The sequence below is a fragment of the Coregonus clupeaformis genome, chromosome 13 (genome assembly GCF_020615455.1).
Source record: "Coregonus clupeaformis isolate EN_2021a chromosome 13, ASM2061545v1, whole genome shotgun sequence".
Taxonomy (NCBI): domain Eukaryota; kingdom Metazoa; phylum Chordata; class Actinopteri; order Salmoniformes; family Salmonidae; genus Coregonus; species Coregonus clupeaformis.
The window spans coordinates 4,656,325-4,683,691 of record NC_059204.1 but is presented as its reverse complement, the minus strand read 5'-3'; the positions used below and the strand labels follow the sequence as shown (position 1 = coordinate 4,683,691).

The following is a 27,367-nucleotide window of genomic DNA, read 5'->3' as shown; positions in this document are numbered from 1 at the left end:
CGAAGGCCATTACTGTGAAGCCTCAACTATTGGCTGGATGGGTGTCACCCCGGCAGATGCCCCCATTACCACGGCAACAGTTTTACCCAATCGGCATGGGGCTGACACACGGGTGGCTAACCTTCTCGCCACCTCCGCCGCTGCCACACTCTCCCTTGTCGTACCACCACTTGTTTTTCAATTTGTCCAACAGGCCTTGTTCATTCAGTTTTAACACTGCCAGGTTAACTGCGCTTCTTGAAAACGATAAAACATATTTGGGTGAGTGAAGGTGAGTCAATAGCATCCAATTAGGGATAGGAGGGGGAAGGGGGGGATTGTAAAGGGGGCACAAGGGTGGAAATAGGGATGTGTTAATGTTCTATCTGTAACAATAAACCCTCCCTCACTCTCCCACCCTCAATCCATACACAGGGGACAAAGCCTAACTTCCACTTAAGTCAAACATTTTCAATTAGTCATGCATTGATGCCAATGGGAAACTAAGTTAAATTTTGACTTCAGTGGAAATTTGTACTTGCCCCACAGATTGGACCCTCATACACAGAACGGACAATCCTCTCGTTGGGACTTGGTTCACTTCAGAGTTTTATCCAAGGAAACTAAATTACAGTAAATTACACTTAAATCTACATTTTCCCCCTTGGTTTTATCCCTGTGGCCACTGACCAGAATGTATTTTGTATTTCTTTACACAACTTGATTGATGGTTAGACTCCATTACACATATTGTTCGTCCAAAATGGCACCCTGTTCTCTATATAGTGCATATATTGACCAGGGCCCATAGGGAAATGATTGTATAGTAACGTCATGTTATATATACTGTATATTTTGATTCAGGGGAGTAAAACTTGCATCAAGAGAGATTTGTCCACGTGCATTCAGTGCCTTTTAACTCTACAGTCGTGGTCAAAAGTTTTGAGAATTACACAAATATTAATTTTCACAAAGTCTGCTGCCTCAGTTTTTATGATGGCAATTTGCATATACTCCAGAATGTTATGAAGAGTGATCAGATGAATTGCAATTAATTGCAAAGTCCCTCTTTGCCATGAAAATGAACTTAATCCCCCAAAAACATTTCCACTGCATTTCAGCCCTGCCACAAAAGGACCAGCTTCCATCATGTCAGTGATTCTCTCATTAACACAGGTGAGAGTGTTGATGAGGACAAGGCTGGAGATCACTCTGTCATGCTGATTGAGTTAGAATAACAGACTGGAAGCTTTAAAAGGAGGGTGGTGCTTGAAATCATTGTTCTTCCTCTGTTAACCATGGTTTCCTGCAAGGAAACACTTGCCGTCATCATTGCTTTGCACAAAAAGGGCTTCACAGGCAAGGATATTGCTGCTAGTAAGATTGCACCTAAATCAACCATTTATCGGATCATCAAGAACTTCAAGGAGAGAGGTTCAATTGTTGTGAAGAATGCTTCAGGGCGCCCAAGAAAGTCCAGCAAGCGCCAGGACCGTCTCCTAAAGTTGATTTAGCTGCGGGATCGGGGCACCACCAGTGCATAGCTTGCTCAGGAATGGCAGCAGGCAGGTGTGAGTGCATCTGCACGCACAGTGAGGCGAATACTTTTGGAGGATGGCCTGGTGTCAAGAAGGGCAGCGAGGAAGCCACTTCTCTCCAGGAAAAACATCAGGGACAGACTGATATTCTGCAAAAGGTACAGGGATTGGACTGCTGAGGACTGGGGTAAAGTCATTTTCTCTGATGAATCCCCTTTCTGATTGTTTGGGGCATCCGGAAAAAAGCTTGTCTGGAGAAGACAAGGTGAACGCTACCATCAGTCCTGTGTCATGCCAACAGTAAAGCATCCTGAGACCATTCATGTGTGGGGTTGCTTCTCAGTCAAGGGAGTGGGCTCACTCACAATTTTTCCTAAGCACACAGCCATGAATAAAGAATGGTACCAACACATCCTCCGAGAGCAACTTCTCCCAACCATCCAAGAACAGTTTGGTGACGAACAATGCCTTTTCCAGCATGATGGAGCACCTTGCCATAAGGCAAAAGTGATAACTAAGTGGCTCTGGGAACAAAACATCGAAATCTTGGGTCCATGGCCAGGAAACTCCCCAGACCTTAATCCCATTGAGAACTTGTGGTCAATCCTCAAGAGGCGGGTGGACAAACAAAACCCCACAAATTCTGACAAACTCCAAGCATTGATTATGCAAGAATGGGCTGCCATCAGTCAGGATGTGGCCCAGAAGTTAATTGACAGCATGCCAGGGCAGATTGCAGAGGTCTTGAAAAAGAAGGGTCAGCACTGCAAATATTGACACTTTGCATACCATAGTAACATCTGACAAAAATATCTAAAAACACTGAAGCAGCAAACTTTGTGAAGACCAATACTTGTGTCATTCTCAAAACTTTTGACCAAGACTGTACATTGCAGTAACATCAAGTACACACCATAAATGAGAGAGACAGAAATATAACTGATAGAAACATTAGTAAAATAAATCTTTCAGTAAAAGCTGATGAGAAGAGAAGTATAAAAATATAATTAAACTAACCCTTTTAAAGTCACTTTAGGGTTAATGCCGTGTGAAATTGCAGCCTTGTCTGACAATATAGCTGCTCTGCATGCTGATTGGTGGGTTTCCATGGTGACCAGGAGAAGTGACTGACAGAAGATGATGGGCGCGTTCCTTTGCCCAGGCATTGCTGACGCCTGCCAGATCTTACAATGCCTGGATAGGTATTTTACGTATCAGCTAACCACATCATATGTTATAGCAATTTGTCAGTAATGACACAGTCGATGACATGGCACGCAACCATTGGTTGATGCATGCAACGTCTGAGCAGGGGAAAGCAACCGATAATAATACTGAAAAAAAATGGCCTCCATCGGGAACTACCATGATCTGTCAGTGACTCCTCTTGCTGAAAACAGTGGGTAAACCCTGCACCAGTTGTTGTTTGCATTGCAAACCCATGTTGTTGCCTTCTAGAGAAGCATTGTCAGTGGAATTTACAGATGGGGAAGGATTGGTGTTGGATTCAGATGAGTTCAGTGGAAATAGTGTGTGTGCGTGCGTGCTTGCGTCTGTGTGTCTAGCAATGCGCATTTCCAGCCCACCTCAGGATTCCCCAGTTTCCAGCCATTATGTTCCTGTTTTTGTGGGTGTTAATTCATTTGTCACATAATTGTTGCTGGATCAATTTATTTAAAAAGAAAAGCAATGCACATTCCAACTCTTGCTTGTACAAAGCAAATTTCCCTTTGATTGTACAATTGCGCAAACATCTGTTATGACCACTCAAACACATGCCAGTCAAAAAGTATTGAGTATCCCACTCCATTATGCAACTGTTACATTTATCAGAACTGTGTTTTTGACCTTTTATCAACCTTTGTCTGTAAAGCACTTTGTGGCAACTGCTGATGTAAAAAGGGCTTTATAAAATAAACTTGATTGATTGATTGATTGAGAGAGACAGAATGCTCTGTAGGCCCTATCAAGGGTCAGGTGGTCAACAACATAGATCTATAGTTTACATTCTGCACTGAAGTTCTCCTCTCTACAGTTTACATGTGATCATGGCTATTTGTTTCATTTTCCATTTATTAACGGATATATGGTAAACCGGAAGCAGTATTCAGTAATTGATAGTCTGAGCATTATAGTATCGACTGAGATAACTTGCTAAGGGGTGTTTGTTTGCTTTTATCATTTGCAGTGTATTTTCCCTCCCAAAAATATTTTATCAGTCCTTTGGCAATGGATTAATGAAATTGTGCCTAGTACACGTAGGAACACACACACACACACACACACTCGTTTTGGCGAAGTGAAACTGTAACTCCCAGCAGTGACTGGGAATTCTTTATTTTTAGGCAAGTCTGTAAATTCCACTGTGTGTATAAAGCAGCTCCAGTCTAGCCAAGTCAGACAGGACTGAGCATTGACATGGCTCGCATTCACATCACTTATATCCCACCATCTCATATGACATTAACTATGTCTACATCCCAAATAGCACTCTATTCCCTATTTAGTACAGTTAGGGTTGCAACATTCCGTTAACCTTCCCAAAATTCCCAGGTGTTCCCTAAATCCCAGTTCGGAATATTCCCGGATTCAGGAGGGAATAAGCAGGAAATCCAGGAATTTGGGGAAAGTTGCCAGAATTGTGCAACATTGGTCATAGTAATATATTAGAGTCATATTTTGACTTATCTAGGGCATTTATGCATAGTTTCAACATGCTGTTTCAACTCCCACTGGCACACCAACATAAAGCAGCACAAACATCACCTGACAACGAAGAAGTAGAGCTGCAACAAAAACAACTGTTGCCATGACCGCATGCAGACCAAACACAAATGTAAAAGCCACTACCTTCACCTTCACAATCACTATGCATGAAAAAAGCATTCAAACCAAACGCAAACAAAATTAAAAATAAAATAAGTGTTACATGAGCGTTACATGAGCGTTATATGAGCGTTATTTTACATGATCAGGCAGCACGCCAGGGAAGGTGGAATAACATAACAACACGCACAGCTTGGACATATTGTTATACTACTCCACCCACCTTAACAGTGAACCTTTGGGGGTGGCCACTCCATATCCTTTGGAGTCCAGGTTGCCGCCGACCTTCATGGTGTCGCAGGGTTTCCGCTGTTCTGTGTACTCGTTCATGGTTGACTCCAACAGGAAAGCGTACTTCCCTTTGCTCTTCCGCACACGTACAACCCCCTCCTGTGTGTTCTTGGTAAACACAGTCGGTTCGGCTGACTTCATGTAGCCCCACATCTTCTCGTAGACTGCGATCTTTGACCTCTGTGGTTGTTTTGCGTCAGATCGGGGGAGGGGTGGAGGAAGAGTAGAGGTGGAGGAGTGTGGAGAGAGAGCATAGAGAGAGCATAGCAAAATAGAGAGGAGGACATGGGGGTTAGTTAGTGTACTGTAGAGAGTTACTGGTGGAGTAAGTATTGTCTGAAAACTGTTACAGTAAAAGCACACACTCCTCCCCCAGTGAATGAGTATGCTTGGGTGAACTGATCAGTATTGTGTACTACACATGGTGTTGTGTGTGTGTGTGTGTGTGTGTGTGAGCTGATCCATTCAGTACTACTCACCTTTTAACTTTATATTCCTACATACACAAAAAGCCTACGAAATACAGATGTAGGATCTTAATTTGATCACCCTGTTCCAGGAGAACTGGACATGTAAAACTTGTACTGTATTTGAGGTTTTTAAAAGGCTTCTGAAGTTTTTAATTTACAGACTTGATTTTCCCTTACACTTTAATTTTAAATTTGTATGTCCATGAATTATAATCCACATAATAATTCACATTTCCTGTTGCTGTAGGTAACTAGCTCAAATTAAAATCCTACATCTCTAGGACAAGGCCATAATATGATAAAACAGACACAGCTGGTGTCCAGTCCAGTACTATACTCACCCTGAAGAACTCTTTAGTGGAGCCGGAGTCTAGGGTACCGTAGGCGATGTCTGTCTGTTTAGCCAGGTCCTCAGCACTCTCTATGGGCGACACCATCCTCTCTACTGTGAGGAAGGCAGCCAGGTTGGCCGTATAGGAGGAGATGATAATGAGGGTGAAGAACCACCACACGCCCCCCACAATACGCCCCGACAGAGACCTGGGGGAGAGAGAGAGGAAGAGGAGGAAGGAGAGGGGAGGGGAGGAGGGTGAGAAGGGGAGGAGAGGAAGGAGAGGAATAAGGGAAGTGTGGAGGTGAGAATGAGAAGGAGGAGAGGAGGAGTAAGAAAAGAGTGAGTGTGGTGAGAAAAAGAGAAGAGTGAGGAGAGTAAGGGGTGTGATAGAGAGCAGAGTCCATCAATAACACTAATTATAATTAAAACAAACCAAATCCACAAACTGTATTAAGAAGTGAAAGTGAATTACAGACAAACTTATCGGTGACCTGTGTGGTCTAGCGGTTAGAGTTGCTGACCCACATTTTGTTACGTTACAGCCTTATTCTAAAATTGACTACTCACAATACCCCATAATAACAAAGCATAAAGAGGTTTTTTTTAATTTTTGCAAATTTATAAAAATAAAAAACAGAAATACCTTATTTACATAAGTATTCAGACCCTTTGCTATGACACTCAAAATTGAGCTCAGGTGCATCCTGTTTCCATTGATCATCCTTGAGATGTTTCTACAACTTGATTGTAGTCCACCTGTGGTAAATTCAATTGATTGGACATGATTTGGAAAGGCACAAACCTGTCTGTGTAAGGTCTGCAAAAACCAAGCTCTCTGGAGAGACCTGAAAATAGCTGTGCAGCGACACTCCCCATCCAACCTGACAAAGCTTGAGAGGATCTGCAGAGAGGAATGGGAGATACTCTCCAAATACAGGTGTGCCAAGCTTGTAGCGTAATACCCAAAAAGACTTGAGGCTGTAATCGCTGCCAAAGGTGCTTCAACAAAGTACTGAGTAAAGGGTCTGAGTACTTATGTAAATGTCATATTTCTGTTTTTTATTTTTATATATTTGCAAACAAATCTAAAAACCTATTTTTGCTTTGTCAATCAATTTTAGAATAAGGCTGTAATGTAACAAAATGTGAAAAAGTCAAGGGGTCTGAATACTTTCCGAATGCACTGAATGGGTTCCCGAGTGGCGCAGCGGTCTAAGGCACTACATCTCAGTGCTTGAGGCGTCACTACAGAGCCCCTGGTTCCATTCCAGGCTGTATCACAACCGGCCGTGATTGGGAGTCCCATAGGGTGCCCAATTGGCCCAGCGTCGTCCGGGTTTGGCCGGTGTAGGCCGTCATTGTAAATAAGAATTTGTTCTTAACTGACTTGCCTAGTTAAATAAAGGTAAAATAAAATAATAATAATAATAAAGACAGAGTTGGAATGGGTTCAAATCCGGTCCACTGACCTTACATTTACGTAATTTAGCAGACGCTCTTATCCAGAGCGACTTACAGTTAGTGAATACATATATATTATTTTTTTCATACTGGCCCCCCGTGGGAATCAAACCCACAACCCTGGCGTTGCAAACGCCATGCTCTATCAACTGAGCTACATCCCTGCCGGCCATTCCCTCCCCTACCCTGGACGATGCTGGGCCAATTGTGCGCCGCCCATGAGTCTCCCAGTCGCTGCCGGCTGCGACAGAGCCTGGATTCAAACCAGGATCTCTAGTGGCACAGCTAGCACTGTGATGCAGTGCCTTAGACCACTGCGCCACTCAGACCTTCTGACTCGCAATCTCTCCTACTTTTCCTTTCTCCCCTTCACTGTCCTTTCTCAACAAATAAATCCCCCCCCCCACAAAAATAAATAAATAATAATAATAATAATAATAACAATAATTTATCCAATGTGCCAATAGGTAACTTGGGAACAGGCTGCTATTCTGCCGACCTACCACAGGGGGGAGCTCTGAGAGCACACTGACTGTACACTCACAACACCATCCAACCCATATTCAGATCCACCTTAAGGGGCAAAGTGGCTTTCTTTCTTTCTTTCAATGTTTATTGGTGAGATGAAAAGAGCTGGCAGTGCTTTGGAGAGCGACTGACGACGTCACACAGCGCTCCCTCCGTTCAGCTCTGTTTTTGTCTTGTTTGTTGGTGGGAGACATAACTTGCCGACTCTCAAGCGAGTGGGGAGAAGGTCATGAGGAGAGTCAAACAAAATGGTGCATTGGAGTTAAAAAACAATGTTCTCTCTCCGCCCTCGGTACAAACCAAACATAGAGAGAGAGAAGCTCTATGAAAAACCTTCAGTTCCTGTTGTTTAAAAAACACTCATAGCCTTTTCACACTATTTCACACGTCGATGCCGATGATTCACATTACCGTGCAGACCCGAATCGACCCGAACCGTACTCTGCTGAACTGGCATGGTTATTTCAGTTTTTTTATTTTCTCATGGACCTTTCTTTCCAGCATACAGCGACTATGGTGGATGTGCACCCAGGCCAGTGCATTACAGCTCTGCTCAGTAATGTGAAAAGGGTGTAAGAAGGGACTTTTCTAAAATATTCAATTTCCATCAGTGCTAGCTATAGTTTCTCCACATCACGTACCCTTGAACATGCCACCAACCTGTCTCAATGTCTCATGTTACAATCTCTCTCTCTCTCTCTCTCTCTCTCTCTCTCTCTCTCTCTCTCTCTCTCTCTCTCTCTCTCTCTCTCTCTCTCTCTCTCACACACACACACACACACACACCCTGTGTCACATTGGGGCTGTGCTTTTGCCCAACACACAGCAAAGATCTCACCAACCAAGAGCCGCAGCAGCAAAGCATGTTTAACTGAACACAGAAGGCTATGCTATAGAATAGATAACTATACGCTCTTTTAACTCTGGATTTGAGTACAGATTACGTCAATTTCTCTCTCTCTCTCTCTCTCTCTCTCTCTCTCTCTCTCTCTCTCTCTGCCTCATCCGCTCACTCTCTGGTACTCTCCCTCTCCACCTTCATCATTATTTCTCTCTTGGTTTCGCTCTCACCCTTTCTTTCACTCTCTCAGTATCCTGTTCTTTCTCTTTCTCTCTCTTATCCTCCCTTTATTTCTATCTCTTTTATTTCTGTCTCCCCATTTCTATCTCTCCTTCTCTATTCTCAGTTTCTCTCCTCCCTCTTTCTCTTTCTCTACTCTTCCTCCCTCTCGTAGGGTTTGCTTTCGTTGGTATCGAGAGGCCAGCAGCTGTGACTAAGGACAGAGAGTTAGCCAGGGGACTCTCTCTCTCTCTCTCTCTCTCTCTCTCTCTCTCTCTCTCTCTCTCTCTCTCTCTCTCTCTCTCTCTCTCTCTCTCTCTCTCTCTCTGTCTCTCTCCCTCCCTCTCCCTCTCTCCCTCTCTCCAGTCTGTGTTGATCCGAGGTGACTCCAGTGACTTTCATCCATGTTGACAGATTGGCATACCCTGATGGGCCATGGTCAACTGGGGGAAGGGGGGGGATAGGAGAGGTTGTTATCAGGGGAGGGATCATCGCTGCCATACGGTTGCCCCTCTGGGACGGGGAATAGTACAGTCTGACCCTGGGATTAGCATCCATGTTACATGGGTGACGGAAGCGAGACAGCTGTGTTACAGGGGGAGACAGGACTGGGGATGTCAATGGGGAACACTGTGTGTGCGTGTGTGTGTGTGTGTGCATGCGTGTGTGATTGTCTGCGGGCCCTGGTCAAAGGTATTGCACTATGGAATAGGATACCATCTCAGATGGTGTGGTGACTTGAGTGGTGACTTGTCTAATGTATCCCAGTGTATTAAGTCACTAAGTGAAGCAGGGATAGACTAGCTGCTGCTGGCTGCTGCTGCTCTGGCCGGTCCGAGCGGCCTGCCTCACTGTAATCAGGTTGGTTTAGCCTTACACAGAAAAACGATTAGCAGTGGAGCCTGTGGAGCCTGTGGAGCTTGTGGAGCCTGGAACCCAGCTCAACCTACATATTGAAGTGGTGACACCCACACATACTGTACACACACACACAAAACACACACACACACACAAAACACACACATGTACACAAGCATGTACACACAAACACACAAAACACATGCACGTACACACACACACACACACACACACACACACACACACACACACACACACACACACACACACACAGAAGCCTGTTGCTGAAACACACATACTGTATGGAGGTATAGAGGGTCAAAATGCCCCAGTCCTCCACTGACCATATGACCTTACTCTTTCATAACACACACACTATTAGACAAACACGCACACACTTTAATTCCTACACAACTGTCACTGCAGCATCTTCCTCATCCAAGTGAATGAGATGATGGGACATCTCCGGTGTTAGCCAGAGAGATGTGTGTGTGTGACTCACCATACACATACTTTTCATTATTTGATATCTGCATGAGTTGTGTGTTTGTGGACAGGATCACAGCATCTGATGTACAATATAACATAATAGCAGAGATATATAAAGAGTATATTTGGAGTGAGAGAGAGAGAGAGAGAGAGAGAGAGAGAGAGAGAGAGAGAGAGAGAGAGAGAGAGAAAGAGAGGAGAGGTTGACCTTGAGAAGAGACTAAATAAATGAAGAGGTGTTGTCTGTTCCCAGCATGATACGCCCCCAGGCTAGCCGCTAGTGCTTTAGTTATTCATGCTATCCCCCTCTCCCTCTCTTCTCCTCCCTCATCCTCCTCTCCCTACCTCCCTCCCTCCCTCCATCCATCTCTCCATTGCTGCCCTGATTAAGAATAAAAACACCTGGAAATCCTGGAAATCTATTTGACCCTACATGAGCCTGTACAAATTCACATTCTCTCACACTCTCTCTCAAGTGATGCAGTCTGGCCAATATGATACTCATATAAATGGTAGGGCAGACCGAAGCAATCAGCACTGACCAAACAGGCCAAACTTATCGCACCTGCTCAATTAGACCAGACTAGAGGAAGGCAGCATAAAAAAAACGGCCAAACTAATTGCACCCCATCTAATTAGGTCAACTGGTGAGCAAAGACTAGACCAATCACATCCAGTTTAAATTGTGCATGGATATTTCTGGGGATGATCTGATAGCGTGTTAACCAACACGGGTCAAGGTTTAGCCAGGCTGTTGTAAAATATAATTTGTTCTAGCTGAGCATTTTTGGGACAAAAAAAAGTTGCCAAAACTTACAAGCATATTTATTACAGAACGTACAACACTTGCAAAAAAAAATTTTTGAGTTATAAGTTGACATGGCAACATACTGGCTATGCCAGAATGTTTGGGTGCTTTTATGGCATCCAAAAATATTTCTGAATATTATTATGATAGTCTAAATTATGTAGTAGTATCTGTCTAATATCCTGAGTCAAAAACAGTGCCGTGCATGGCAAATGGCATCCTATCCCCTATATAGCGCACTACTTTTGACCAGGGCCTATATGACTCACTATACAGTATACACTATACAGAACTATACAGGGAATAGGCTGCCATTTATACACTAAACTGGGATTTGTTCTCAATTAGGGTGCTCCCATGTCACCACTTCACTCACACACACTCCCCTCTCTCCCTCCCGTTGCCATGGAGATCTGGCATTACCGTCGGAGACGAGCACACAGGGATATTAATTACTGCATTAATTATTATGGGGTGCCTTGGGGAAACGTGTGTGTGTACGTCTTTCACTCTCTGTGTGTGTGTGTGTTTGTATGTGTGTGTTTGTGTGTGTGTGTGTGTGTGTGTGTGTGTATATCTGAGAATTGGGATTAACCTTCATTAAGGTAAAGGATGGAACATCAGTAGCGAATAACCTTTAGACCTGTCAATCATCTCACCACTGGGTCTTCATCTCCCATTGGACTGTGTACATATGTAGGATCTTAATTTGACATATGTTGTCACAGCAAAATAATCCTGCAGCAACAGGATTTGAACATTTAGTTGTTGCTTGATCAGTGGTTAGGCTATTAGCTGGCCAAAAGAAAGCTACATGAAAAGCGCAATACTGCATTCGGAAAGTATTCAGACCCATTGACTTTTTCCACATTTTGTTAAATTACAGCCTTATTGTAAAATTGATTTTAAAAATGTCCTCATCAATCTACACACAATACCCCATAATGACAAAGCGAAAACTGGTTTTTTGAAATGTTTGCAAATGTATTAAAAATAGAAAACAGAAAAATCGTATTTACATAAACATTCAGACCCTTCACTGTGAGACTTGAAATTGAGCTCAGGTACATGCTGTTTCCATTGATCATCCTTGAAATGTTTCTACAACTTGATTGGAGTCCACCTGTGGGAAATTCAATTGATTGGACATGATTTGGAAAGGCACACACCTGTCTATATAAGGTCCCACAGTTGACAGTGCATGTCAGAGCAAAAACCAAGCCATGAGGTCGAAGGAATTGTCCGTAGAGCTCCGAGACATGATTGTGTCAAGGCACAGATCTGGGGAAGGTTACCAAAAAATGTCCTCAGCATTGAAGGTCCCCAAGAACACAGTGGCCTCCATCATTCTTAAATGGAAACAGTTTGTAACCATCAAGACTCTTCCTAGAGCTGGCCGCCTGGCCAAACTTTGCAATCAGGGGAGAAGGGCCTTGGTCAGGGAGGTGACCAAGAACCCAATGTTCACTCTGAAAGAGCTCCAGAGTTCCTCTGTGGAGATGGGAGAACCTTCCAGAAGGACAACCATCTCTGCAGCACTCCACCAATCATGTCTTTATGGTAAAGAGGCCAGACGGAAGCCACTCCTCAGTAGAATGCACATGACAGCCCACTTGGAGTTTGCCAAAAGGCACCTAAAGGACTCTCAGACCATGAGAAACAAGATTCTCTGGTCTGATGAAACCAAGATTGAACTCTTTGGCCTGAATGCCAAGCGTCACATCTGGAGGAAACCTGGCACCATCCCTATGGTGAAGCATGGTGGTGGCAGCATCATGCTGTGGGGGTGTTTTTCAGCCGCAGGGACTGGGAGACTAGTCAGGATCGAGGGAAAGATGAACGGAGCAAAGTACAGAGAGATCCTTGATGAAAACCTGCTCCCGAGCGCTCAGGACCTCAGACTCAAGGCTCTAATTGCTGCCAAAGGTGCTTCAACAAAGTACTGAGTAAAGGGTCTGAAAACATGTTTTTAAATGTGATATTTCGGTGTTTTTTATTTGTTATAAATTTGCAAAAATGTCTAAAAACCTGTTTTTGCTTTATCACTATGGGGTACTGTGTGTAGATTGATGAGGGGGGAAAAACTATTTAATCCATTTTAGAATAAGGCTGTAACGTAAAACAAAATGTGGAAAAAGTCAAGGGTTCTGAATACTTTCCGAATGCACTGTAACTGTGTGATAGTGTGGGTTTTCAGTGAATTTATGCAAATCACGAAGCTCATCTGGATTTCCTGCGGTACAAGAAAATTCTCAGCAACAAAAGTGTTATCAAATTAAAATCCTACATCTGTATGTCATCAATGTGAGATGGCTTCCTGTACAGTGCCTTCAGAAAGTATTCATACCCCTTGACTTATTCCACATTTTGTTGCGTTACAGCCTTAGTTCAACATGGATTACATACATGTTTTGTCTCACCCATCTACACACAATACCCCATAATGACAAAGTGAAAACATTTTTTTATAGATTTGTGCAAATTTATTGAAAATGAAATACAGAAATATATCATTTATATAAGTATTCACACTCCTGAGTCAATACATGTTAGAATCACCTTTTGCAGCGATCACAGCTGTGAGTCTTTCTGGGTAAGTCTCTAAGAGCTTTGCACACATGGGTTGTACAATATTGGTACATTTATTTAGACAATTCTTCAAGCTCTGTCAAGATGTTTGTTGATCATTGCTAGACAGAAATGTTCAAGTCTTGCCATAGACTTTCAAGCTGATTGAAGTCAAAACTGTAACTAGGCCACTCAGGAACATTTAATGTCATCTTGGTAAGCAACCCCAGTGTATATTTGGCCTTGTGTTTTAGGTTATTGTCCTGCTGAAAGGTACATTTGTCTCCCAGTGTCTGTTGGAAAGCAGACTGAACCAGGTTTTCCTCTAGGATTTTGCCTGTGCTTAGCTCTATTCCGTTTATTTTTATCCTAACAAACTCCCTAGTCATTGCCGATGACAAGCATATGCATAACATGATGCAGCCACCACCATGCTTCAAAAATATGAAGAGTGGTACTCAGTGATGTGATGTGTTGGATTTGCCCCAAACATAAAGCTTTGTATTCAGGACATAACGTTTATTTCTTTGCCAAATGTTTTGCAGTTTGACTTTAGTTCCTTGTTGCAAACAGCAGGTATGTTTTGGATTTATTTTTTATTTTTTATAGGCTTCCTTCTTTCCACTGTCATTTAGGTTATTATTGTGGAGTAACTATAATGTTGTTAATCCATCCTCAGTTTTCTCCTATCACAGCCATTAAACTCTGTAACTGTTTTAAAGTCATCATTGTCCTCATGGTGAAATCCCTGAGCGGTTTCCTTCCTCTCCGGCAACTGAGTTAAGAAAGAAGCCTGTATCTTTGTAGCGACTGGGTTTATTCATACATCATCCAAAATGTAATTAAAATCCTTAAGAGTCTATTGACGCACCCATGCATCAATCTAATGAACATAATACAAAAATCCCCATCAAAATTTGTCAGTTTAAACTAGAGATGTTTTTTTGCATGGGCTGCATCTCAATCCACCACATCCGTCGATGTCGCCCTTCCGCATCTGCAGTGAAAAGTGGCAGAGCTACAGCGCTGTTTATCAGACCAGGAAACATCCCGAAAATCGGTCTTCTCACGAAAAGGTCTGTAGCGTCCGAACGGTTTAGCCTAAAAACAAATATGGCCTCCATTTTGCTCTACGACCCCCACAAGTGTCACGGGACTCATCTGAAGGTAACCAATACAAAAATAAGGCTTCACATATGTGTCCAAAACATTTATATTTCCTAAGCTTCAAAACCTTATTCCTTCTGATACCATTTTTTACTGTCTTTTTTGCCATTTATGAATGTGTTATTCGATGCGTTTCTATGGGCTATAGTAGTAAAGGCCAAATTCAATATTTTATCCCAAATAATTCACACAAAATAATTATACCTAAACAGGTCCTAAAATTCTAAATCAAATAGCTAAATGATCCATAGTATGACCATCTAAAAACAATTCCATTTGTTAACTTGGTAGAATCCCTTCACCATGCTCAATGGGATATTCAATGTCTGTTAAGCACATTTTTACTCCTGAACTTATTTAGGCTTGCCATAACAAAGGGGTTGAATACTTATTGACTCAAGACATTTCAGCTTTTCATTTTTTATTAATTTGTAAAAATGTCGAAAAACATAATTCCGATTTGACATTATGGGGTATTGTGTGTAGGCCAGTGACACAAAATCTACATTTAATCCATTTGAAATTCAGGCTGTAACACAACAAAATGTGGAAAAAGTCAAGTGGTGTGAATATTTTCTGAAGGCACATATGCCAGCTTCCTTTCCTTATCATCACTGCAGATGAGTGGTGTGCCATAGTCCTAAACCCTTCACTAAAACTGTGCCCTTGGCATTCCCTCATTTTCTCCACACTCCCAAAGTCCCCTAATCCCTCGGTGGAGGGGATTTGCATGTCCCCTTGTCAGGATAAACTTCAGTCGACCCCCTCCGGAGTGAACAAGGGCTCTTTTGGTGACAGATTGGGACAGGGCCCGTGGGATTACTGTAACTGTATCTGTGATAGGTGTGGGACAGACAGACATACACAATGGTCAGACCACACTGTGGAGAGAGAAGAGGACAACATGTAGACGAAATGTAGAGTTTCAATACTAAACACTGACTAAACGACTAAACAGTAGCAGTCATAAAATTCACAGGTTTTCCAGAAATCTCAGATGGAGGATTCCCAATTGGATGATTACTTTTCCTGCGTATTCCCTCTTGATTGTGAGAATCCCGAACTGGGATTTCTGGAAAACCTGATAATTTTGGGAAAGTTTCCAGAATGATATACAGTGGATGATGATCCCTTCTCATGGGAAATTAGTTTACTTAAGTGGACGACTTAAAATGAAGTGGACTTAAGTCAAAATCATAGGCCCACTATAGCTCCCTCAAGGTAGAGGTGCTATAGGACGTTATAGGACGCTACGTAACGGGCACTATCATTTTGACAGTGCTCTTGTCTAATGTACCTTAGTGTTCTCCATCTTGTGTATGCCTCTGCTCTGGTCCTGTGTAGGAGGGCTGAAAAATACAGGCTGGGTTTGGTCCCTCCTCTCCGTCTTACTCCATTCTTAATCATAAACCTTAGAGGAACTTAAGATATCTATAGGAACCATTAAAGACTACAAGAGCTTAAACTTAAATTCAGCGATATGACGTGACCACGAGCAGCAGTATGAACCAAAGATAATGCAGAGGAGATCAACCTTTTGCTTTCAGCTGTCTTTGTGTGTTTCGTGGAAGTCGCCATAACTGCTATTGTAATGCTAACTTCATATCGCTGAGTCTACCTTTAAAATAACTCTAGGGATCATAAAGCAGATCTGGAACCTATTTGACGTATGTGAAATACATACCTCAAGTCCTTTCAAATACTGAGCTGTGCTTGATTTAATTTTCTCTGTATCGCGGAGCAAATATAGTCCCAAAAGTGCAAACTCCAAACTAGACCAAGCACACCTCAAATACGTTTAAGTATTTGACAGGATATTATCTAGACAATTTGACACAGGTCTGTCATGAAATTGCTATAAACAGAACTACACAAATCCTAAAGATCTTCATCATGACTACAGAACAGCAGGCAGATGCTCTGTGAGTGGGCAGAAAGGTGTGTCACAGACAGGAAGCTAGACCCGGAAGCAATGACACCCAGCACTGACTGGTTACTGAATATTTTTTGGTGGTTCATGATTGGACGAGAGGTAGGTAATAGTAAGTAATGGATGATATACCCTTTGACCTCTCGTGCTTGTTGAACGCAGAAATACAGTGTATGAAACACACACCAGACACATCAGAGACAATGTGACAGCAGTCCAATTTCCTTCTAAAGCAGACAATAAAAGTGCTGAGACAGACAGATCACAATGCACGCACAAACACGCACGTACACACACATGTACACACACACACACACACACAGCAGACAGTGGCTAAATTAGAAACTATAAGACGAGACATTCTTATTACAAACTAGAGGCCAATGAAATTTAGCTATTTTCACTTATGCGACATAAAGTGACAATTTTGGTGTGAATACTGACACAAAAAAACTAGGGTGAAAATTGCAATTGTACAGAGTGAAGTAACTATGGTTGTTCTGCAACAGAGAGTGAAGAGACTCATAGTTAGCCAGTGAATGAAACATGTATACTGTATAAGCCATAGCATCCCGAGGCAGCTGTTATCAATGGCAACCGGCCTTTAACACTCAACACATTAAGGAAAGGGACATTGTGGGGAAGTTTGGATGTAATGTAGTGCTATGTGTGTAATTTATGTGTGTCTCTCACCTAAGAGATGTTTGGGTATAGTCTAGTACTATGTGTGTAATGTAGTACTATGTGGGTTATGTAGTACTATGTGTGCAATGTAGTGGTATGTGTGTAATGTAGTAGTATTAGTAGTGACATATTTATCTCTCAGCTGGGCAATGTTTAGGTATAATGTTTCAGAATATGTTGCTGTAGTAGTATGTGTGTACTGTAGTAGTATGTATGTACTGTAGTAGTATGCATGTACTGTAGCAGTCTTAGTCTTAGTAGTGATGCATATATCTCTCACCTGGGGGAGATGTCACAGCCTTGCTGCATGAAGGCACCCAGGGAGAACCAGAGGGAGTTGAAGATGCCAAACTCGTTGGGGGGCTGGTCGCTGGGCGGACCGTCGGTGCCCTCCTCGGGCTCCTCGGTGTGCCACTCGTACGGGCTGAAACGGCTGACCAGGAAGAGCACCACGCTTACGCCAATGTAGGCGAACACAATGCACATCCAGATCTCGTAGGCCAGCGGGTCCAGGAAGGAGAACACCCCAGGTTTGGACTTCTGGGGCTTCTTGATCATGATGGAGATGCCCAGCGACATGAAGGGCTTGGAGAAGTCGATCACCTCCTCCCGGACCAGTGTGATTGTCAATGGGGCCACAGCGATTTCCGCTTTCTTCATGTGGGCGGGGGGAGAGAAGGAGAGAAGGAAGGGGAAAGGGGGGAAGTGGTTAGCCTTTTGACTGGAGAGTCATCTAAGCACCTAATAAAACTGTAGACAAACAACAGTCAACAGAAGAATAGACAACAGTAGACAAAACAGTAGACAACAGTAGACAAAACAGTAGACAACAGTAGACAAAACGGTGGACAAAAAGGTAGACTACAGTAGACAGTATCTGTTTTTTGTTCTCCTTCCACCTTATTCAGCACTGTCAACTTCACGCACTACAGTGAGTGAGTGTGAGCCTGAGGCGAGCCCCTATCCAAATATATTGTACTAAAGATTAATTGTTCCCAAAAGGACATACTATACATATAAGATCAGCTACAGTATGTCAGAGCCAGAAAAGCCAGGGGCTGTATGTATCAAGTATCTCAGAGCCGGACTGCTGATCTAGGATCAGGTCCCTCCTGTCAATGTAATATTATCTAAAAGGCAAAACTGATCCTAAATCATCATTCCTATACTGAGACGCTTGATGGATACTGCCCGAGAACTCTGTCTTCCTAGTCGACCATTCACACATCTACAGTGCATTCGGAAAGTATTCAGACCCCTTCCCTTTTTCCACATTTTGTTACGTTACACAATACCCCATAATCACAAAGTGAAAACAGGTTTTTAGAAATGTTTGCAAATGTATAAAAAAACAAAAACAGAAATACCTTAATTAGGGGGAATTGGAGGGACGCCATGTGCGACTGACGTGTTTTCCGTTTGCTCCCGTGGTATTTTTAAAGTTTATGTGAATTTTGCAGCAAAACCGTATTTATTTTCATATATTATTTTGGTGATCCCTTCCCGTAAAAACCAAGACTACTTTACTTCCAAATATCAGCATGTCGACGAAACATAAGGCCAAAAACATGACTTTGAGAAAACCCGGCCTACAAGACACACTCTCATCACCGCCCTCCCCTGAGCCTGACGACCCGGGGACTGATACTCTACCCGGAGGGGCGGCTTGGCCTGGCGGCGCTGAAGTGAACATTCTCGAGGCCATCAAACTACTACGCTCTGAGATAGTTGAAATGAAAACGGAGGTGGTTGCTACGATTGAGGCCCGAATAAAGGAGGTTTCTGATACTTTAAAAGCAGATCTAACCATCCTGCGGAACGAGACGGTGCCGGCAATCGCATCACTCAAAACAACAATGGAGTCGCACACTACAACGATTGCAGCACTGGAGACCTTCGCTACAAATGTCTCCGACTTAACTACATCCCTGGAGGCTGACGTGAAACGCCTAGCTGCGGACTTGAAAAAGGTGAAGGAGAGCTGTGTAAGTTTGGAGGGGATTCTCTCGCCGCAATAACCTGAGACTGGTATCAGTCCCAGAGTCAGCGGAAATGCCTCGCGCCACGGATTTCGTTTCTGGGCTGCTGAAGGATGTTCTAGCCTTGGATGAAAAGCCCCTGATTGATCGTGCCCACCGGTCGCTGCGCCCAAAGCCCCGGGATGGGGAGAGGCCCCGTGACATAATTCTTCGAGTGCACTTTTTCCATGAGAAGATGGAGATTCTCCGACGAGCCCGCAATACCACTCTGAGCTTTCAAGGACAGAGCTTCTCCATCTACCAGGACTACTCCCCCACTGTTTCCAGGCAGCGCGCAGCTTTCGGACAGGCCAAACGACTACTTCGGGACCATCCAGGTGTGAAGTATGGACTGCGATTCCCGGCCCGTTTATGGCTATCTCATGATGGTAAAGACTACACATTTGAATCTCCGGATGAGGCTCTCTCTCACATTCAACGTCACATCAAGAAGTCTTGAACTTGCTCATAGTTCAGCATTGCTAGCGAACTGTGGATAGTAAGTAACCCACCTGTGGTACAACTATGTTTAGCTACAACATGCTAATTTTGTATAGTTGGGGGTTGGCGTACCCATTCAGGCTTATTTGATGTGATCTAATATTTTGATCATCTAGTGTGCTTGCCTTACAAGCATTCAGTCATTTAATCTCATTGTATTGCGGTTTTACTATACTCCTGTGTTTTCTAGGCTGTCTTGCTCACCTATTCAGTTTGTTTACATAGTGTCTCAGTGACTCAAAATATTCTTGGTTATTTGCTTACTGCATCCGTTTGCATTGACCCAGTAAACAGTAAATGCTTCCCGAGGCGACACGTTTTTTTGGGGTCTTCACTTAAATTTTAAGGCTCAGAGCGTCATTTATGCCCAGCAAGCGTTAAACGTTGCGCACACGTAGTTATTTTGGTCTTGGTTGTAAGTTGTCTCAGCATTCAACTAGACAACTATTATAATAATAATTATTATTATCTTTTTTGATTGTCTTACTACGATTTCCTTACTTCAAATTAGGTTTTCGGCTGAGAGCCGTTACACATTCTATTTATTTTCTTTATTTTCTCTCTCAAATGCCTGTTATAAGACTGGGAATATAATTATAATTATATACATCTACAAGTGGTGCTTTTGTAATTTCGTCTGCACAAGGGATTCACCTTAATTTCTTTTATTTAAAAAATGATTATCTCTTTTTTGCTGTTTGATCCACTAACAAAACACGACTTTAAAGAGCGGGACTGTGGGTTTAGGTTTAAGACCGCACTCTCACAGACATACTGTGCGAAGAGAACATGCTCTATTTAGGCTTGTACCTCGTTTGGGGAGGTACTGTCTGGGATGGGGGAGGGGGTGGGGGGAGGGGTTGAATTGTTCAGTTCTAATGTTGTCATTCTGTCTTTTTTTGTTTTTTTTTCGGTACTTTTTCTCAACATCTACCACCGTACATTATTACTCTGAGACAAGTTATTCTGGGGTTTCTGGGCGCTCATTGCTTTTCCATTCTATGCTCTAATGACGGGGTTGTATAACGGGAATGCCCAGAGGGGCCGAAACAATGCGATCAAATACATTTCGTGGAACACCAAAGGGGTTAATAACCCAGTGAAACGTAAGAGGGTGTTGACACACTTAAAGGGTTTGAATGCAAATGTTGCATTTCTACAAGAGACTCACTTGAGGACTGGTGAGCACTTTAGGATGCGTAGGGACTGGGTTGGTCAAGTGTTCCACTCTAACTTTCATAGTAAATCAAGAGGGGCTGCCATTTTGGTTGATAAAGTCACTCCCTTTGTAGCTTCTGAGGTTATCGCTGATCCTAAGGGACGATACGTCATAGTAACCCGTAAACTGTTTTCTACCCCTCTTGTTTTGGCTAGTGTTTATGCTCCCAATTGGGATGACACAAGTTTCATTTCTTCCTTTTTGTCTGCTATACCCAATTTAGATTCTCATTTATTGATTTTAGGGGGGATTTCAACTGCAAAATGTCCCCAGTTCTTGACAAGTCCTCACGAACAACTACAGGCCCATCTAAATGTGCCCTACTTATTCAAGCCTTTCTTCAGAAATATGCCATGTTTGAGGCCTGGCGTTTCCTACATCCTACAGATAGACAGTATTCCTTTTATTCTCATGTTCATCAAACATACTCCCGGATTGATTACTTCTTTTTGGACAAAAAACTTTTGCCTAACCTTCGGCAGTGTACTTACAAGAGTATTGTTATTTCGGACCATTCACCATTAGTGCTTGAACTAGAGTTTCCCCAGCGACCTCCTATGTGTTATCAATGGCGTCTTAACCCCATTTTACTCTCAGATAAGGAGTTTGTCAATTTCATTTCTTCTGAAATCACCTTATTCCTAGAAACTAATTCAACACCAGGTATGTCCTGCTCTACCATATGGGAGTCTCTCAAAGCATACCTACGTGGCCAAATTATTTCTTATACAGCCAACCAAAACAGAGTTCGCTCTCAGCGACTTCGGGACCTGAGCGAATCCATAGCCACATTGGATGAGAAGTATGCCACGGTTCCTTCCTCTGATCTGCATAAAGAGCGCCAACTACTCCAATCTGAATTTGATGAGCTTTCTACCAGGCAAGCTGAACAGCTACTCTTGCGAGCTCGGTACAGAGTGTATGAACAAGGCGACAAGGCCAGTAAACTCCTTGCACATCAGATCCGTAAATCTGAGGCCTCACGTTTAATCCCACAAATAAGGACCCCGTCTGGTGCCACCACAGTTATACATAAAGAGATCAATGATCAATTCAAACAATTTTATTCTGCGCTATACACCTCTGAATCCCCTCAAGACCCTTTGCTGATTGATTCCTTCTTTAATGGCCTGAATATGCCTTCAATTGATACAGACACCCATGACTATCTAGAAGAAGAATTTACACCTGAGGAGATTGCAACAGCAGTGTCCGCAATGAAAAGAGGTAAATCACCGGGTCCGGATGGTTTTCCAACCGAATTTTACAGGACGTTTTCTGGTCTGCTTTGCCCGTTCTTGTCTCGACTATTTGCAGAGTGCCTTAATACCTCAAAGCTACCGCCTAGTCTTTATCAAGCTTCAATTTCATTACTATTAAAGAAAAACAAAGACCCTCTGGAATGTGGATCCTTTCGCCCAATCTCGCTTTTAAACTGTGATTACAAAATCCTAGCTAAGCTTTTAGCCATCCGTATGGAAGGCTCGCTGCATCAAGTAATACACTCTGACCAGACTGGCTTTGTGAGAAATAGGCATTTATTTTTCAATATTAGGCGCCTTATGAATATACTGTACTCCCCCTGCGTCGGAGGACCCAGAGGTGGTGGTCTCACTTGATGCAGAAAAAGCGTTTGACCGCGTTGAGTGGGATTACCTAACAGCCACCCTTTATAGATTTGGCTTTGGCCCCAAATTCATTGCGTGGATAAAGATTCTTTATTTTTCCCCCATGGCTTCGGTACGGACTAACAACTTGTCCTCTGACTATTTTCCCTTGCACCGCAGATCCAGACAGGGCTGTCCACTCTCTCCCTTGTTGTTTGCTTTGGCAATCGAACCTCTCGCCATTGCATTACGCTCTAATGATGCCATTCAAGGAATAATCCGGACGGGCTCAGAGCAGAAAGTCTCGCTATATGCGGATGACCTCCTTTTGTTTATCTCTAACCCTGATACCTCATTGCCACGCGCCTTATCTGTTCTTAAAAGGTTTGGATCAATCTCAGGGTACAAGCTGAATCTAGGCAAGAGTGAGCTTTTTCCTGTAAACAAGGCTGCTTTAAAGTGCTCTTTTACAAGCTCTCAGTTTAGGATTGTCCGGGATCAATTCACCTACTTGGGAGTTAAAGTGACAAGGAAATATTCAAATCTGTTTCAGGAAAACTTGGTTGCTCTAGCAGACAGTTTGAAACAATCTTTAGCTTTTTGGAATGCGCTACCTCTTTCTCTTATCGGAAGGATTAATGTCATTAAAATGAGTGTGTTGCCCAAATTTCTATATTTATTTCAATGTCTACCCATTTTTATTCCAAAATCTTTTTTTTATTTCACTGGATCAAACATTCATGCATTTTATTTGGGATGGCAAGGTACCACGGATTGGTAGAAAACATTTACAGAAGCCTAAGTCATTGGGGGTTTAGCTCTACCAAATTTTCAGACATACTATTGGGCTGCAAATTTCAGAGCCCTTCTGTACTGGCTGCAGACTGATCCTACTGGCCCTAGACCAATCTGGGTCCAGATGGAGTCTGAATCGTGTAAACCTGCTGCACTTTCTTCTGTGTTGTGCTCGTCTCTCCCAGTGTCCCTAGGCAAAAGGTGTGTCAACCCAATTGTAAAGCAGTCTCTTAAAATTTGGAATCAGTTCCGCTTAGCCTTTGGCCTCCGAGGCTTTTCTCTATCAGGCCCAATCAATCAGAACATTTTATTTCCTCCATCTTTGAATGATGGGGCTTTTGACATCTGGCACTCACTAGGCCTCTCCTCACTAGCCCAATTATTCTTTGATGATACATTTGCCTCTTTTGCTCAGCTACAGGAAAGGTTCAACCTCCCCCAATCCCACTTTTTCCGCTATCTCCAGACTAGGAACTTTGTCAGAGCTAACACACCTGAATTTCCCCATAGGCCTGTGAATACAGCTATAGAGAGCATCCTGGAGCTGAACAAGCTTCCTAGGGCGCAATTTCAGATGTATATACAATCATTCATGACTTACAGAACCCTTCTTTGGTGCCTTTAAAGACTCGATGGGAAAAGGATTTGGGGGAGGAACTTGGGGAAGACACCTGGGAATCTGTGCTGCGCAGGGTGCATTCGTCCTCTTTTAGCACTAGACACAGCCTCATTCAATTCAAGGTGGTTCACCGTATCCACTGGTCTGGGGCCAGACTTGGAAGAATATTCTCTGATTTTGATCCTACCTGTGTCAGATGTAAAATTGAACCGGCCACACTGTTGCATATGTTCTGGGGCTGTCATAAACTGTCAGGTTTCTGGGAATTAATATTTAAATGTTTCTCTGATATATATAACACTGTTATAGATCCCTCTCCCCTTACAGCCCTTTTTGGAGTACTGCCCATAAGCACCCCCCTGTCAAGAATCCAGTCGGACACTGTTGCTTATACAACTCTTTTAGCTAGACGGCTAATACTACAGAACTGGAAGATGGCAGCTCCCCCATCTTATAAATATTGGGTGAGAGACGTGTTGTGCTCTCTGAAACTAGAAAAAATTAAATTCAATTCACGTGGGAACCCCAAACTGTTTAATGAGGCTTGGGCTCCATTCCGGTCTTACTTTAAACAGTCCATCCTCGGATAGCATTCCTATTAAAACCAAAATAAGTCTGTATTTGACCCCCCTGTGACTTAGGGGTTGGATGAGCATTTCTCTGTGTTTTTTTTCTGGGGTGGGGGGCATTAAGGTTGATGTGCTTATTAATTGTGACCTGCGGATGCCTTGTTCATCTCGCCCGGGCAGAGACTAAGGTGTGAGCTTGTTTTTCCCAGTTATTTTTATTTTTTAATTCTGTTCACGCCTACATAAAATTATCAATATTCATTTTTTATTTTAAAGCATTGTAACTTTTTATTTTTGGTCCAGTGGATGATTGGTCTGTGGCCTTGACTGTCTGTGAGTGGTTGCATTTCTCCACCCCATCCCTTAACTGTTTACAGGAACAATGGTGAGGTGTTTGCTCTGTCCCTATACTATAGATTGCCCTTTAACCTTTTGTAGCCTTCTGCCTGGTGTGTTTAACTTGTCTAAAGTATGGTATCTTTAAAGTTATTATTATTATTATTATTATTATTTTTATTTTTTTATTTTTTTTATTTTATATATGTATTATTTGTACTTTTGTCTAGTTGAGTATATTATTTATATTGCTTTGTCTTGTCTGTGTGTGTGTAAAACTTAATAAACAGAGTTCTCAAAAAAAAAGAAATACCTTAATTACATAAGTATTCAGACCCTTTGCTATGAGACTCAAAATTGAGCTCAGGTGCATCCTGTTTCCATTGATCATCCTTGAGATGTTTCTACAACTTGATTGGAGTCCACCTGTGGTAAATTCAATTGATTGGACATGATTTATATAAGGTCCCACAGTTGACAGTGCATGTCAGAGCAGAAACCAAGCCATGAGGTCGAAAGGAATTTTCCGTAGAGCACCAAGACAGGATTGTGTCGAGGTACGGATCTAAGGAAGTACACCAAAATATTTCTGCAGTATTGAAGGTCCCCAAGAACACAGTGGCCTCCATCATTCTTAAATGGAAGAAGTTTGGAACCACCAAGACTCTTCCTAGAGGTGGCCGCCTGGCTAAATTGAGCAATCGGCGGAGAAGGGCCTTGGTCAGGGAGGTGACCAAGAACCCGATGGTTACTCTGATAGAACTCCAGAGTTCCTCTGTGGAGATGGGAGAACCTTCCAGAAGGACAACCATCTCTGCAGCACTCCACCAATCAGGCCTTTATGGTAGAGTGGCCAGATGGAAGCCACTCCTCAGTAAAAGGCACATGACAGCCCACTTGGAGTTTGCCAAAAGGCACCTAAAGGACTCTCAGACCATGAGAAACAAGATTCTCTGGTCTGATGAAACAAAGATTGAACTCTTTGGCCTGAATGCCAAATGTCACGTCTGGAGGAAACCTGTCACCATCCCTACGGTGAAGCGTGGTGGTGGCAGCATCATGCTGTGGGGATGTTTTTTAGCGGCAGGGACTGGGAGACTAATAAGGATCGAGTGAAAGATGAACGGAGCAAAGTACAGAGAGATCCTTGATGAAAACCTGCTGCAGAGCGTTCAGGACCTCAGACTGGGGCGAAGGTTCACCTTCCAACAGGACAATGACCCTAAGCACACAGCCAAGACAACGCAGGAGTGGCTTCGGGACAAGTCTCTGAATGTCCTTGAGTGGCCCAGCCAGAGCCCGGACTTGAACCCGATCTAACATCTCTAGAGAGACCTGAAAATAGCTGTGCAGCGATGCTCCCCATCCAACCTGACAGAGCTTGACAGGATCTGCAGAGAAGAATGGGAGAAACTCCCCAAATACAGGTGCAAATGAAGGTGCTTCAACAAAGTACTGAGTAAAGGGTCTGAGTACTTATGTAAATGTTATATTTTCGTTTTTTATTTTTAATACATTTGCAAAAAATTTGAAAAACCTGTTTTTGCTTTGTCATTATGGGGTATTGTGTGTAGATTGATGAGGGGAAAAAAGTATTTAATCAATTTTGAAATAAGGCTGTAAAGTAACAAAATGTGGAAAAGTCAAGGGGTCTGAATACTTTCCGAATGCACTGTATCTATCCTCCTTTCTGACACAATCACTAAGTATGCCAATCACAAACCAAACAACAACAACAACAACAACAACAACAACAATCACCAGTATTTCCTCCCCATCCCACCTTTTTTCATTTCATTTTGCCACTTGTTTTGATTGAACACGTCTTACAATGATCCAGTTTGGAATAGAAAAACACGGGCAGTAGCTCTAATCCTAACGGCTTAATTCGAAAGGCCGCGGATCGGAAGGAGAATGGAATCAAATAACGCCGTTGGAGAAATATGCTTACAACACAAGATGGCAAAAATTGGATACAGGTTCTGTGAGAGCGCGTATTGCTTCTTTGCGGCAAAGCCACAAACCAGATTATTGTTAGTGATTTAGCAACACTTCCGACCTTTCCTGCCTGGATGTCTGCAGTGGGGAATTTGGGATTTATCCGCAAAAAAATAAATGAACGTTTTTTATATTACAACAAGCCGACACGTTGCATGGATGGAGAGAGAGAGAAAAAACAGAGATACAAATTCCCTCATCCTCAGCATAAATTTACTAAGGTGACAGGTTGGCTTGCATTGAGGAAGCATTAAAATACATGACAGGGCTGAAATGGGGGGAGACCTTTTACGGTGACACAGGCTTTGAAAAGGACTGTCAGAGGGTGAATGGTCACCAGGCAAGGTCTTAGAGACAGCAAAGTGCTGACGGGTAAGCTCTGGGCTCACAGCTTCCCTCTGCACCGTAAGAGCCCTGCAATTTCTCTAAGCCTTCACACACACACGCATGTACACACACACACACACTTTTGAAGTACAGTACTTTCATTTTTCACCCCTAGTACAAACACCCCCTACACCTGTACATGAATCCTGTTATCTCTTAGCAACATACAGGAGGTAGCTAAGCACCGGCATCATTTAACCCTCTCACCTCTTACACTTAACACATCACACACAAAGCACTCTTTAACCCCTACACCTCTATCAAACTAAACTCACTACACTGGTCCCAGCTCTAGCCCCTAGCACCAGCACCTTGTAACAGCCTGTA

General features: G+C 43.0%; 1 protein-coding gene across 6 annotated transcripts in view; it reads right to left on the bottom strand.

Moving 5' to 3' along the window:
• gria4b (glutamate receptor, ionotropic, AMPA 4b) overlaps nucleotides 1–27,367 on the bottom strand; it is a 176,033-nt gene that overhangs the window by 7,251 nt on the left and 141,415 nt on the right. For 4 of the 6 annotated variants that reach the window (XM_045224162.1, XM_045224160.1, XM_045224164.1 and 1 more), the window contains exons 11-13: nucleotides 17,272–17,645; nucleotides 5,446–5,644; nucleotides 4,567–4,814 (exon numbers count right to left, since the gene is read on the bottom strand). In XM_045224162.1, the coding sequence (XP_045080097.1) occupies nucleotides 4,567–4,814; nucleotides 5,446–5,644; nucleotides 17,272–17,645 (821 nt within the window). Of the gene's footprint in view, nucleotides 1–121; nucleotides 237–4,566; nucleotides 4,815–5,445; nucleotides 5,645–17,271; nucleotides 17,646–27,367 lie in introns of all 6 variants that reach the window. The other 2 variants (XM_045224158.1, XM_045224163.1) reach the window with 1 other exon arrangement.